The sequence below is a fragment of the Saccostrea echinata genome, unplaced genomic scaffold, assembly GCF_033153115.1.
Source record: "Saccostrea echinata isolate AGI-Se365-2 ecotype Australia unplaced genomic scaffold, CSIRO_AGI_Sech_v1 ptg000005l, whole genome shotgun sequence".
Classification (NCBI taxonomy): domain Eukaryota; kingdom Metazoa; phylum Mollusca; class Bivalvia; order Ostreida; family Ostreidae; genus Saccostrea; species Saccostrea echinata.
In genome coordinates, this window is record NW_026889754.1 from 6,623,442 (window position 1) to 6,638,699 (window position 15,258).

At 34.5% G+C, this 15,258-nt stretch overlaps 1 protein-coding gene across 1 annotated transcript; it reads left to right on the forward strand.

The window, feature by feature from the left end:
- The first annotated feature begins 4,958 nt into the window (after positions 1-4,958).
- Positions 4,959-6,694, forward strand: LOC133179573 (uncharacterized). The gene is given in 5 exon segments (XM_061314295.1): positions 4,959-4,972; positions 5,897-6,096; positions 6,240-6,332; positions 6,496-6,569; positions 6,572-6,694. Coding segments are annotated over 5 exon segments (504 nt in total).
- The last annotated feature ends 8,564 nt before the right edge of the window (positions 6,695-15,258 follow it).

The window sequence follows — 15,258 nt, forward strand, 5'->3', positions numbered from 1 at the left end:
TGCAGTCTTATCACAGAAATAATTCAAACTTTTATGTATAAATATATTTCCAAATTTCTTTTGCAATGTAACTGAGTGACATTTTTGAGATTTTCCAATAATAATACACATTTACTAACTGGGTTCGAGGGCAACATGTGTTTTGTCGGACCCAAGAACCAAACTGTTTGTCTGAGGCCATTAGGCCGAAGGGAAACAGTTTGGTTCAAGGGGTCAGCAAATTGCATTTTACCCCGAGAACATGGTCAATAAATGTTTTGTTATATCTTTTACTTTCTTTTTTTGTTTGACATACATGTATTTTGTAGTGGCTTCCATACATGTGACAGAACTGAAAAACCACAACTGGAGATTTGAAATTTTTCAGCTGGAGTTTGGGTCTCAAAGCTGGAGATTTTTTTATCGACATTTCTTTCAAATCGCTAAAGACCATCCAACCCCCTAAATTCAGGAAAAAAATACCTTCTCCCAGTTTATTACTTTACAAATTTTATTTTATTAAGTAGTTGTCTAGTTTTAAGAAAAATATGATAAAGTTTTTATTCAAATGAAATGAAATTCAGTATTCAAAATAAATTGGTGAAATTACATGCTCTCATGCATTTAAATAAGAAAAAGCAATGGGGATTTGACAATGTCATGTCAGGGCTAACAGACAGAGACTGAACCATAAAATAGATAACATACTTCAGTGTTTGTGCGTACATTTATACATTTGCTGGCATATACATGTAAACATCAGTGCTGTAAGCAGCTGTTAAATTTTAGATAAGAAAAATTTTAACCTTCATTTCCATGGTCCACGCCAATCATATATTAAAATGTCACCGTGAACTCTTTCATCACTCGCTACATTTATCACAGAAAACTCCGACACAAGACTGTTCATCGCTGTTAATGTGATCGTCAGAATTTCCTCGTCAACAATTTGCACAAGAATATATATATCCCTTTAAAACTAATGCTCCCTGTACGCAACCAAGGATTTTATGTGCTTCGTAGATGTGGATTAAACGTGCATTTCTACATACGGCTCGTACGTTAAGAAAATGTACAACTGTCAACTTCACATATTTTCTGTAATTCCGACTTGCATGGCTACTTCCGGGGACGTACTAAAGACTTGATATACTAAAGAACCTGATATTCGACCTGATGATTTTTCAAAAAATAAAATAATCAGATTGAGTGTTATACATGATTTATTTTTTAAAAATTATTGATTATGAAGCATTATGCTATACTAAACTACACTTTTTTAAAAATATTTGCCAACAAAGCATCAGATCAAATCACGTTTTCCGTATATCGGGTCTTTAGTGTCTTCTTCCCACAATGCCGCTCGTGATTGTTTACATCTAGGTTACAAACAAGAGGCCCCGATTAGGACTCTTTCTATACGGATGCATTTGTAAATGTTGATTTACCTTTACTTGTGTAAATAACTTGCATTTATAAACGATTTAGATAACAGAAAACAGAGAAATCGAATCAAAACAATTTATTTAAAACACAACAACTATCTAAAACCGTACAAGCATGTGTTACGATGCCCTAAAAGGCGTGGCTGGTTTTTAGACAACTTGTTCCTGTACGATTCTCGAATAATCATTATATAAAATAGAATAAAATATAGCACGGAGCTTGTTTCTCTTTATACCACATGACAAGATTTAATATGTTAGAAATTATGTCATTCAAACTTTTTCATAATGTTTTAATATTTTTAGCTATCCAAAAAATACTTTTATGACCTGCTGTCCCCTGAATATAGGAACCAGCCCCTTTTTCTTGTTGTTATCTGAAAGCTCTCGTAATTACACACAACTTTCATTCTATATGTCTTACCAAATTTTTATCAGTTTAAAAGTTATTAAACAAAAAGCAGCAAAATTTCATGGAAAAATAATTCCTAAAACTTGCCGTCACATAGCTTCCAAACTTAAAAAAATTAGCCTACAATTTTAATGTTCTGCGCATCTGCAATGTATTAGTTACAAGTTCTCCAGTTTTCATGCAAATATCATGTGTCGTTATTGATATTTCTACTGGACAAGAGACCCTCCAAATATCGATTAAAGGGCAATAACTCATGAACGGAGGTATATATCAAAAATTTGAAAAAACCGTTTTTAGGCAGTAATACATTGTATCTACCCTGAAAGTTTCATAGCAATCGGACAAAAGGTCTCCGAGAAATCGCCTGCTGAAAATCGGCGGGAAAAAAAAATAAAATAATAATAAGAAACAGTAGAATAACAGTAGGGTCTTCCGAAGGTAGCTCGGAAGACCCTAATAAAGGTAAAAAAGAAACCGAAGAATAATAGAAGGGTCTTCCGCTGAAGACGGAAGACCCTAATAATAATAATACTAATTAAAAAAAATTATAATGTATATATAATAAATACCGGGTTTTCCTGCTCTCTCCCCTCCATTTCATTATCTTCTTCCTGCAAAACCGTGTTTTTGTTTTCTTCACTTTCCTATGACGTAATAAAAAACTTTTTTTTATTCTATAAAGAATATGTCAGATGACAAAATAATGTGTAAGTAAATTCAATATTTATAATCAATCTCATAACGCTTCTTCTTTTTTTTTTATTATTTAAATACGCAACAAAAAATCATTCATTAAAAAAAAGTCACAGTTTTCTTTATTCAAAAATAATTCTTTAAGTTTTTTCTCTCGTTTACATTCATTTTCTACGTAAAATACTTTCTTGATTTGACAAAACTAAAGTTTTCCGATTTTTTTTTCTTTCCTCAATGTTTGAAGATTTTTTTTTTTAATGATTAAAAAAAAAGTCACCAACCACATCTTCTTTGTTATGTCCATCTTTCACTCTCTCTTCTCTTTTCTTTTTCCATTTCTAAACTGGTAATAATTAAAATTTTAACTTTCATTTTTCACTTGAGTATAGAATGAGAAACTATCATACACGTTAGATACTGACTTATTATTGTCTTACAATCTTGATATCATTTAATAAGTCGTCATTAATTCTTATTACTGAACTGGTAAATGATTCTCAGAACAAAAAGAATATTCTACCAAGATTTAAAAAAAAGAAGTTTTTATTTACCTCTCGGGCAATGTGTGCTTTCTCCAGACGGAGAATTTTTTCCAGAACCTCTGCTGGAGGATCAACATTAAAATCCTCTGTCCAATCCATGGATCTTAATCCTTCATTCTGTGACACCCAATTCTCGGACTTCAATATATATAGTGGCTACGACTTTTGGATGACCATTTAAAATTGGACACATGCTGATCGTTTGCTTTGAAATGGGACTTATTGACAAGGTAGTTTAACGGCTCGCACATCTCTTATATCACAACTCATGCTCAGTTATATTCATGATGAAAGGAGCTTTGTCCTAGTAATCCAACGGGACACTGGTACTTCAATCTTAATGAATACCTCGTCGAGAATTTTGAGACATCCCGTAGTAACACTTGATTGAAAAAGACCTGATGTATTTGACAATCACTGCTAACAACAATGCATAACGCTAATAAATATAAAATGTACGAATTTAGATATCCACACTGCTACAGTGACTGTTTCACTGAAAACTAAGTGAAAGTATCTTACAAATGTTTCTTAGATAACGATTTTATCTTCTCTCGCTGAAGAGTTTAAAGGACTTATCGCATGTTTCTAAACTATTTGAAATTAAAAGCGTAAAACGTTCCTTATGACCACAGTTTATAAATTTTGTGTTTTTAATGCGGATAAACCGCGGTAATTAACCAATTATTGACTCAAATGAAAACCCCTGAATTAAAAATCTAAGTTAATTAGATAGCGATCACGTGACCCTGTGACGTCAAAGGCGACAATGGCTGATTAGCTCTTCACGTAAATCTTACTAAAATATACGCGATACAACCTGAATTTTCTGCGTTATGGATGACCAAATCACTAATTTTATCGATATGAAATTTAATATCCAACCTTATATTTTAGAATTGTCAGCAAGAAAAAATCTGAAAAATCCGTTTACATTGTAAAAATAGCAGCGACGATAGCGAGAGAGACGCGGCGAAGACGAAGAAACTCCCCGTAACAACACAATTTGATTTGTCATTTTATCACATGTATGAACTTATTTGATTCACAAATTTAAATTACATAACTTTGTTATTCTTCGTTTTTAACATAATATTAACTTTTGCGAGTATGCCTTCATATGTTTTGTGAAGGATGGCGGTCTTGAAAAATAATTTTTCGATCACGAAACATTGCCGTAATCAGACCTACAGATTCTAAATGTTTCGAATAAAAAACGAAAATATCTCAAAATTCTTACACCTTAGAACTAGTTAATGTTTCTATTGTAATTGAAAATCACGTTAGGAATTAATTTTTTTCAGCATTTTTCATAATTAAGCTGCATTTGTCATTGATAACTCCGTAAATAGTGTACAACTTCTCATCTCTCTATCACTGAATTGTCGCCTATGACGTCAGAGCAGTATTTCGCCGAAATCCGACTGAAATATGTATATTGCCGTATTTGATTTTCAACTCTCAATATCTCTTAAAATACGCTTTCAACAACGTTTATTGTATTCAGAATTTTAATAAACAACGTTGTAGATAATATTTTTCATAAAATTAAGATTTTTGAAAAATCATGCGATAAGTCCTTTAAAAGAGGTTCACTATACTTTGCGCGGTAAATTTGAATTCTCAAAATAAATATTAAAAATAAAATATATTACGAAACTTTTCATTACATGAAACGCTTGATAACTGTAACAGCAATCTTTACTCAATGTACATGTAAAACACATTATCGTGTCCCTGAACTATTGATCAATGTTCTCTGTTTTCTCACGAGCTCTTAGAAGTCTAGATTCATATTGTATCCCAAGTGTCCCTGAACTAGTGATCAATATTCTCCGATTTCCCACGATCTCTTACATGTCTAGAATCATTAATAAAGAAAAAATGCATCCCGCAAGGTATTAAACCAATAACTGTATTTATTAATGTCTACTTATTTATTGAAAACCCCTTATACTGTGGACATGAATACCCTACCTCTTAACTATTGGACCCTGCTGTGTTCTTACCAAAATCGATAACGTTTGTTAATCCACGTTTAATGACTGTATATTCTCTCCAAAATTGGGCGTGAAATCGTTTACTTATATATTCTTACCAGAAACCGGGTGTATAATCGTTTTGTTATATATCCTTACCAGAAACCGGGTGTATAATCGTTTTGTTATATATCCTTACCAGAAACCGGGTGTATAATCGTTTTGTTATATATCCTTACCAAAAACTGGGCGTATTATCGTTTTGTTATATATCCTTACCAAAAACTGGGTGTATAATCGTTTTGTTATATATCCTTACCAAAAACTGGGTGTATAATCGTTTTGTTATATGTTCTTACCAAAAACCGGGCGTATAAACCGAGCGCGAAAAACACACATATTTACTACTCCTCTTTTACCCGAATTTTGGGGGCAAGACAATACCAAAAGATCAAGACAGGGAACTTCACAATATGCCTAAATAAAAAGGATTCTTATGTGCAAATTGGAGGGGGAATATGCATTGAACAAAATAACATTCAAAATGAAGAAGGAATAACTCTTCTTTATAATAAATGTAGACAAGGGTGTGATTTTTTAAAGTCCATTTACCCTCTATGACTCTTAGGAATAAAGGATGTGTCAGCACTTGGAGTCACATAAGAAAAGCAAAGCTAGAAGACATTGAGGCAAAATGTTCAAAATACCCACAAAGTAGCCTTTCCACTTTTCCACAGTGTATGGTTAAAAATGGTATGCATACATGTACATGCTCGACTGTGAACATTAATTTATTAAATGTTTTTGTTAATAAATACTGAAAATTTTATTATTTTATTCCAGGAGAAAATTTGCAATTGTTGAATTCAAAGACACCAATGAAGATGAGCTGGTTTCAATGACATGGATTACGAAAGACCAGAAGGAGTGTTTCTGGCCAAATTTTAAGAGCAATACCAAACAGAAAATGGCAGTGCGGCAGTGTAAATTTCCAAACTCAACTGACTTCAAGAAGTTTACAGTGAAAACTTTATACCAGACCAGTAAGTTAGATGTTAATTATTAAATAAAAAATAGATGTTACTAGTGTTGGATGAATTAGAACTAATACACTTCAATACCTTGCTAGGAAAACAAATTCTCATCATAATTAGCATAATTATAATGGTTAAATGGTGCATTTTAGAGGACTATGAGAAGGGACGCGAGAAGGAGGCTGAGTCTAAGTCAGATTTACAGACAAAGGCTGAGGATGGGGAAATCACAGCAAAAAGAACAAAAAGATACATAATTTTATGTTGTTTTCATGTGAGCCTTATGCAGGATTGCCTGACCTTTTATGAATAAAACATAAATTATTATCTGATTATTATTCAATGTCATTGTTTTTGCATGTCATAATTTTTTTTTTATAAATTTATTTGACTAATAATTTTCTCTTTAAAGACCAAATCCAAAATATGATAGTGACACTGACAGAGAAAGTGATTATGAAGGAAACTTGAGAACACCAAAGGAAAAAAAAGAAAAGAGTGACAGATTTGCCACCACTGCCACTCTTACCCATCCCGCCATCACCAGCCTAGACCCTTGAGAGAACAAAAACCCATTAAGGGCCCTTCAGAGAACAAAAACTCATAAAAGGGCCAGAGATTTTATATCCTCTGTAACACCATCTCGGACCAGGGCATCAGGTACTTTCAGTAAATAATATACTTGTATAAATAACTGCGATGAATGAGATTCAACAAATCAGCGATGAATGAGATTCAACAAATGAAAATTCTGTGCCTTCCCTTTTGTAAACTTTAAAATAAACAACATTTTTAGCTTACCTGAGCTAAAAGCTCAAGTGAGCTTTTCTGATCACCGTCGTCCGTGTGTCTGTAAACTTTTCACATTTTCAACTACTTCTCATCAACCACTGGGCCAATTTTAACCAAATTTGGTACAAAGCATCCTTGGGTGAAGGGGAGTTTATAACATTTAAAATGAACGGCCAAGACCCCTTCAAAGGGGAGATAATCAAGAAAAGACAAAAATGGGGTGGGGTCATTAAAAAATCTGAAGAACCACTGAGCCAGAAAAGCTGAAACTTATGTGGAAGCATCCTGGGGTAGTGCTTCTAAATTGGTCAGATCATAACCCCCGAGGGTAGGGCGGGACCACAATAGGGAATCCAAGTTCTCCATTGAAATATGTAGAAAAAATCTTTAAAATTCTTCTTATCAAGAACCACTGGGCCAGAAGGGCGGAAACTTATATGGAAGCATCCTGATGTAAATTTTTCGCGCCAGCACCTACTGCGACACGGGACCTCAGTTTATACGGTCTCATCCGAAGGACCGGTCTCCACGTCCCACAGTGGGATTCGAACCCGCGACGTAAGGATCAACTCCTTACCTCGCGACTCTAGAGCAGGCGCTCTAACCACTGCGCCACGCGGGCGACTCTGTTTTGAAAAACACACCGTACCTGACTAAGGTTTCAAAATAGTTTTTTGTGAAGCTACGTACTGATGTAAGCTATTCAACTACTCATTTTTTTACCTTCATCTTTCCTTTGGCATTGATCTCGCTTTTCTTAGATCAGTGTTTAGCTCAGTTTTAAATAAACCATTCAAGATGGTGTAATCAAACTTCATATATCGTTTCTTACAAACCTTCTATTCTTACACATTTTCATGTCAGCGTTTCCACAGCATCAAAATTTGGACCTTTACCTTTCCTTTAACCTTGACCTCACTTTTCTTAGATTAATGTTGAGCTTAGTTCTGAAGAAACCAATTAAGATGTTCTCATCTAAATTATTATGCTGATACATATTAGTGAGAGCTATTGAACTGCATCAAAACCTGACCTTGAACTTTCCTGTGACCTTGACCACTGCTTTGAAGAATACATTTATATTACATATTTAAATGTAAGCGTATGCACTATTTGGTGAGAATTTATGATCAGATTCCAATACATTATTTGGTGAGAATTTATGATCAGATTGCAATTCAATAGAAACTGTTTCAGATAACATCATATACGAATACAAATTTTCATGTTGCATTATACCTTGAGGGGCATTCATGTCCTATGGACATAATTCTCGTTTTTTTAACTAATCCGATGTCTAATTTCTGATTATACGTGTGTCTGTATATACCAAATTTCCGTCACAGTTTTCTCAGCCACTATTCATTGCTGATGCTTAAGATTTTAGCAGAATTTTTGTTTAGGCATGCCTCCGTGATCGGAAGGTCGTGTTTCGGATCACGGCCGCGACTAACCTGAGTACATAAAAAACAGGTAGCAACTGTTCCTTCGCCAAGCGCTCGGCACTTTGAAGTGAAAGTTGTGGGTCTTTCGGATGAGACCTTAAAAACCGAGGCCCCGTGTCACTGCAGGCGTTGGCACGATAAAGAATCCTCACTGCTAAATGGCCCTGAGTGCCGAGTAAAGGTCAAAATTTGAAGCCCTTCACCTGTATTTGGTGACTCTCTGTGTATATGAGGGAAAACTTCTCGAATGGGACATAGTTAATTTTTAGGCATGCCATATGGCGGGATTCATGAGAGCGTATATTCATAGCAGGGGTATTACCTGAGAGCATTGGCTCACAGACTTCTTGTTTTTCATGTGTGATGCTGTTGAAGCAATTCAGGCTTTTGATTTTGTACTATGTTTTAAAGGTAGATCTTCATCCAAAATGAAATTGCAACACTGTTAGTGCAGTTTTGACAAGGAATGATGAAAGTGATTATTTAGAGAGAGATTAGGAACCAAAGGAAGAAAAACAGGATGATTATATCAGTGATTCAGATGATAGTACAGAACGTCAAAGGAAACGGCTTTTGGACTAAAATTGTGAATCGGGGAAATTATGAACATAATTGCGAAGTAATCAAGGAGGAATCTGGCATGATAGTACCAAAGTACAGACCAAGAGAAGATGAAGAAAAAGAAGCAAAGTTGTATTTCCCATGCCAATTCTATTTTGGTCCATACAAAAAAGTGGACTTGTGGAAGCATTAAAGAGACTGAGATACAACAAAAATAAAACAAAATAAATCCATGTGTCGGGAACCCCGATCCTTCAACTGGCGTCGGAATTTCATAAATATTATGGACTCTGTAGAAGACTAGGCCAGGCGATGGGCCAGACATGAAAAAGAAGACCTTGACACTTTGTCAGAATGGATTAAATGTATCAGATGTATGTTAGAAAGATTGAGAGGCAATATGAGAACCATCTATCCTTCTGTATTCAATAATTCAGAAGTGAAAAAAGAAGTGAAAAAAGAATTAGATAGATTACATGATCAGTACGTACTGGTCCCTGCTGACAAAGCAGGTAACGACATTGTCTTTGTTTGTTAAATGTATTTTAGAGGAACTTGGATTTAATTCTACAAGTGGTAATCCAACTTATACTCATAGTTCACTTTCCAAGGAAGAAATTCTTCAAAATCATATGTCAGTTTTGAGTATTTTTAATATTCCAAACAACCAAAATGAATTTGAATTACCATATTTATATAGGATTCCGAAACTTCATAAAAATCCTTACAAACAAAGATGCATAGCGGGTTTCAGTAAATGTTCAACCAAGCCTCTTTTTTTACTTCAAGATATTAACAGTAGTGAAGGAAAAACTTCAAGAGTACTGTGCAACGATATATTCGAGAAGTGGTGTAAATCAGATGTGGATACTTCAAAATTCCAAGGGACTTTTAGAAAATTTGAAATCACAAAATTTCACCAAAATCAACAGCTTAAAAAATTACGACTTTTCAACTTTATACACAACCATTCCGCACGATAAATTAAAGTCTAGGCTTTTTGATATCATTGACAGTTGCTTTTTCAATAAAAATGGAACTCGTAAATTTACTTACCTTGTCATTGGTCATTTGCAAAATTAGTTTGTTAAAAAACATTCTGATTGTACACACAAGTACTCTGAAGTTGACATTAAAAAGATGCTTGAGTTTCTGATTGACAATAACTATGTGGTTTTTGGAGACCAGGTCTTCCAACAATATATTGGAATACCTATGGGTACCAATTGCGCCTCGTTGTTAGCAAACCTTTTTTTGTATTCATATGAAGCAGAATTTGTCCAAAAGAAGAAAACACTTGCTGTGGCCTTCAACTCGACATTTAGATATATCGACGACGTATTGTCAATTAACAATGGCTATTTCCATTCTTATGTCGATACGATATATTCTTGTGAGCTTGAGATAAAAGATACCACAGAGTCCGACACATCTGTTTCATATTTGGATATTTTACTTGAAAAAGACGTTAATGGTAATCTAACAACCAAGCTTTATGATAAACGTGATGACTTCAACTTTTCAATCGTCAACTTCCCTTACTTATGCAGCAATATACCTTCATCACCTGCATACGGGGTATATATCTCTCAGTTGATTCGATACGCAAGAGCATGCTCTATGTATGTACAATTTCTAAAACGAGGTGTATTATTGACAAACAAGTTGATGAAACAAGAATATCAGCTGTCTCGTTTAAAGTCATCATTTCGTAAGTTCTATGGTCGATACAATGACCTTGTCAGCAAATACAATTTATCATTGAGTCAAATACTGACTGATGTTTTTCATACATTATTTCATACATTATTTACACACTGAATTGTCGACGGATTTTTCCATTATTTCCCGATCGTGACAAGGAGCACACGGCGGGTGTGACCGGTCGGCAGGGGATGCTCACTCCTCCATGGCACCTGATCCCACCTCTGATGTTTGGAGGTCCGTGTTTGCTCTACTCCTACTTTGTATTGTTTGATGGACTTTTGAGCCTGAATACTGTTCGTTATCTTCATATATTTCACCAGATATATACACAGACAAGAAAAACCTATTGAATTTTCAGTACGTTTTTTGTTAACTCCCTATATACAAAGACAATCCGGTACCTAGACATTTCTTTACGGATACACCTTTCTCTAGCACTGTTTCACAGTCCATGTTAATGTCTACAATTCCTCATTATACCCCCATTCTTGACAGGATTATAGCTACAGTGGGCGGAGTTTTCACATGCTCAGAAGACAAACCTGCAACTTAAAGCTGAACACGATTCGTCAAAGAAATTTAATCGCTATATTCGATTGGACTCTCTCTATCTGAGGGTCCCTATATATAGAGCCGCTCATTTAGTCGCTGTTCAGTGTAATCAATCTTCACCGTTGTAGACGGACGTTTACTATATTGCAATCGGTAGCAAAAAAAAAAAAAATAACTGTTTACTTCTAATGCAGGAGAGTAATGTGACCGCGTGTTTTAAACTATAAAGATATTATCTAATAAAAATACAGCATTGACTTGTTTAAAGAACTGCTAACGATAGCATTGTTCTCCCGCCTACCTCCAAGTCAATTTTCAGAAGTTAACATATTTGAATGATTTTTCATATTTATATAGATATTTATATGAATTTTCATAAAACATTACTTCTTTGAAAAACAAAGAGAGATAACTCTATAATTTGGGTAGAACTTGTGTTTTTCACTATAGAAATCAATGGAAAACGGAAAATGCTTATTTTTTCACTAATTTCAAAACGTTTTACAACTAAAATATTGTATTTTATTAATAATATATGTTTAATTTTATATGCATAAAACATAAGAAAAGAATATCCAAGAATATTTTAAAATGTGGTGATGCTTTAAGGCCCGATTTCAATGGAAAATATCGTCTACCTCCCTTATTTTCAGAGCTGGAATTAGGGGTAATTAGCTATTTAACACTGGCGTTAAAATTATCAGTCAATTTCCATTGAACTGTTCTTTGCATTCAACAAAGATTTTACGGTCAAATTGCCATTAGTATCGAATTAAATGAGTGTAAAATGTAGGCGGGAATCAAGAGTTAGCGTGCGTAGTTCATTATTTCCATAATGTATTTCCATACTTTAAGTAGTATTAAGTAAGAGCGTTTGTATATATTTATTTCACTAAGGCTATTCCATAGGGTTTCCCATGAAGTCAAGCATGCTATTCATGCATGGGTAAATCCAGGTATTTGATTGGTTACTCTTGTGAGAAGCTCAATATTAGTTGTTTTTTTTTTTTAAAGACATTCAAAAAATATCCTTTGTAGTAACCAGAATTCCTGAAAAATATACTGACAATATTGCTTTACCAGACATAATGGACTTGTAGACAATTTAATATACTAAACAGGTCAGTTTATCAACATTTTTAATTATGAGCATGATGTGTGAAAGTTACGTGAATGAGATTTATGTAAAATGTTATTTTTTTTATGATTTTTTAAATATATTTTTCCAATAATCAGTCAAACTTACCTTGTGAAATTTATTATAGGTATGACTGACCGAGAAAGGAATCCCCTATACAAGAGGCCCAAGGGCCTTTACGATCACCTGAGTATAATACAACAATTTAGAGGATCCGTAGAGTATAAAATGAACTGAAAAGTGAAGCTTTGTTGCCCAAAAGGAAGAAAAATAGGGTGATCAGGATCAAGAAAATAATTCGTATAGTCTTCATTAACAGATCATAAATTAGGTTCTTATCTGTTCCCCATTTATCACTATCAACATACAGTATATTAACAAACTATCAATGCTTCTGTACTATTTCAATTCCTTGCTAAAAGCTCTTTCGTGCGCAAGTGATTTAAGGCTAAGTATAGGCGTTTTTTTTATGCAAATGAGCTAATAAAAATGCAAAAGAGGTATAATTATTATACAGAGAAAGCTTAAATTCATTTTATACATATTTAGTTCCCAAGGAATGTTTTAGCTAATGCACATTATGACGTCATATTATGACGTCATTGTTCTTTAGTACTAAAACATATCAACAAACGGCTTTTGCCGAAGGGCATACCCTATTCAATTTTAAGTAAATTATGTATAATACAGTGAAGAATATTCTAAAGATTAATAAAAATGCTGGACAAATCCTATGCACTTTCTCGTTTGATAAAAATTTGAGGAAACTTACGCTGGACTGTGAATTTTTACCCTGTTTCAACTCAAAACTTTACAAATAGTAACTAAACAATTGATCTGTCGACATTTGTGCAGCAATATCACAAATCCTTGGAATATTCTGCTTTTAATTAGACCCTGTTTCTGTAAAAATACAAAGGGTATGCCCTTGCGCCGAAGCTTTTTTGTTGATGTTCTTTATAAATTTGTGGTAGTAGAGAGCAATGACGTCATAATATGACGTCATAAAGTGTACTGGCTATCACTTGTCGCGGGTACCAAGTTTGCATTAGAAAATGTTTTAACCTTTTCTGTATAAGTATAGCCCTTATGCGTTTAAATTAGTTCAGTTTCATAGAAACGTCTATACTTAGCCTTAACTCACTTGCGTGGCCTCTCTTGGTCTTTGATGAACAGACAACGCAGGTAAGTTACAGCTTACCGTAGAAATATCACAGTACACTCTGTGCCTTCGCATCTCTGAACTACCAAAATATGACGTCATGATGGAAAATGACGTCAAGTCACTGCAAACTTGAGGTGTTATGACGGGGAGAGTGTCATGAACTTGACACTTTATTTCAAACTGCATGTTAAATGCTAAATAGCTATTGAAAAATTCACGGATCATTTTTAACGTCTTGTATGTCCGAATATTTTAAAAAATACACCGCTTACCTACCCTTGATTGAAATTCGGCATGTTCAAAATGCTTATGAAAAATTAACCTTTGAAATGTACTCTGTTTTATACCCGTGGTTGGAGGTAGAATTCATTTTGTGTGTATTTGTGAAACTCTGTAAGAAGAGGTTGTTCTCTAACTGAATCTTGCTTGGGAAAAATGTGTGTTAGCTTTGCTTTAATACAGATTACGATATTGTGTGGAAAATACCCTCGAATTTGTAGGTACGTTGAATTTCTCACGAAATATTTATACCCCCGCTCCGAAGGAGAGGGGGGTATACTGTTTTACCCTTGTGTGTCTGTCTGTCTGTCCGTCTGTCTGTCTGTCCGTAACACATTTTGGTCGCAGTTTTCTCAGCAACTACTCATTGCAGATGCTTGAAATTTTAGCATAATCTTTGTTTAGGCATGCCATATGGTGGGATTCATTTTTGTACGAATTCGATGTCAACTTCCTGTTTATCCGTGCGTCTGTCCGTACCATACATAACAAATTTTGGTCGTAGTTTTCTCAGCAACTACTCATTGCAGATGCTCGTAATTTTAACACACTCTTTGTTTAGGCATGCCATATGGTGGGATTCATTTTTGTACGAATCTGATGTAAACTTCCTGTTTATCCGTGCGTCTGTACGTACCATACATAACATATTTTGGTCGTAGTTTTCTCAGCAACTACTCATCGCATATCCTTGAAATTTTAACACACTCTTTGTTTAGGCATGCCATATGGTTGGATTCATTTTTGTACGAATCTGATGTCAACTTCCTGTTTATCCGTGCGTCTGTCCGTACCATACGTAACAAATTTTGGTCGTAGTTTTCTCAGCAACTACTCATCGCATATCCTTGAAATTTTAACACACTCTTTGTTTAGGCATGCCAAATGGTGGGATTCATTTTTGTACGAATCTGATGTCAACTTCCTGTTTATCCGTGCGTCTGTCCGTACCATACATAACAAATTTTGGTCGTAGTTTTCTCAGCAACTACTCATCGCATATCCTTGAAATTTTAACACACTCTTTGTTTAGGCATGCCAAATGGTGGGATTCATTTTTGTACGAATCTGATGTCAACTTCCTGTTTATCCGTGCGTCTGTCCGTACCATACATAACAAATTTTGGTCGTAGTTTTCTCAGCAACTACTCATTGCATATGCTTGAAATTTTAACACACTTTTTGTTTAGGCATGCCATATGGTGGGATTCATTTTTGTACTAATCCAATGTCAACTTCCTGTTTATCCGTGCGCTAACCATACCATACATAACAAATTTTGGTCGCAGTTTTTTCAGCAACTACTCATCGCAGGTGCTTGAAATCTTAACACAATGTTTGTTTAGGCATGTCATATGATGGGATTCATTTTTTACTAATCCAATGTCAATTTCCTGATTATCACTGTGTTTGTCCATAACTGAACTTGTGTATTCACATCAGAGCGGGGGTATTATTGGTGAGCATTGGCTCACAGACTTCTTGTTTGTACTCTAGTAATACTATGACTTTTCCCAAGCACATTTCGGATA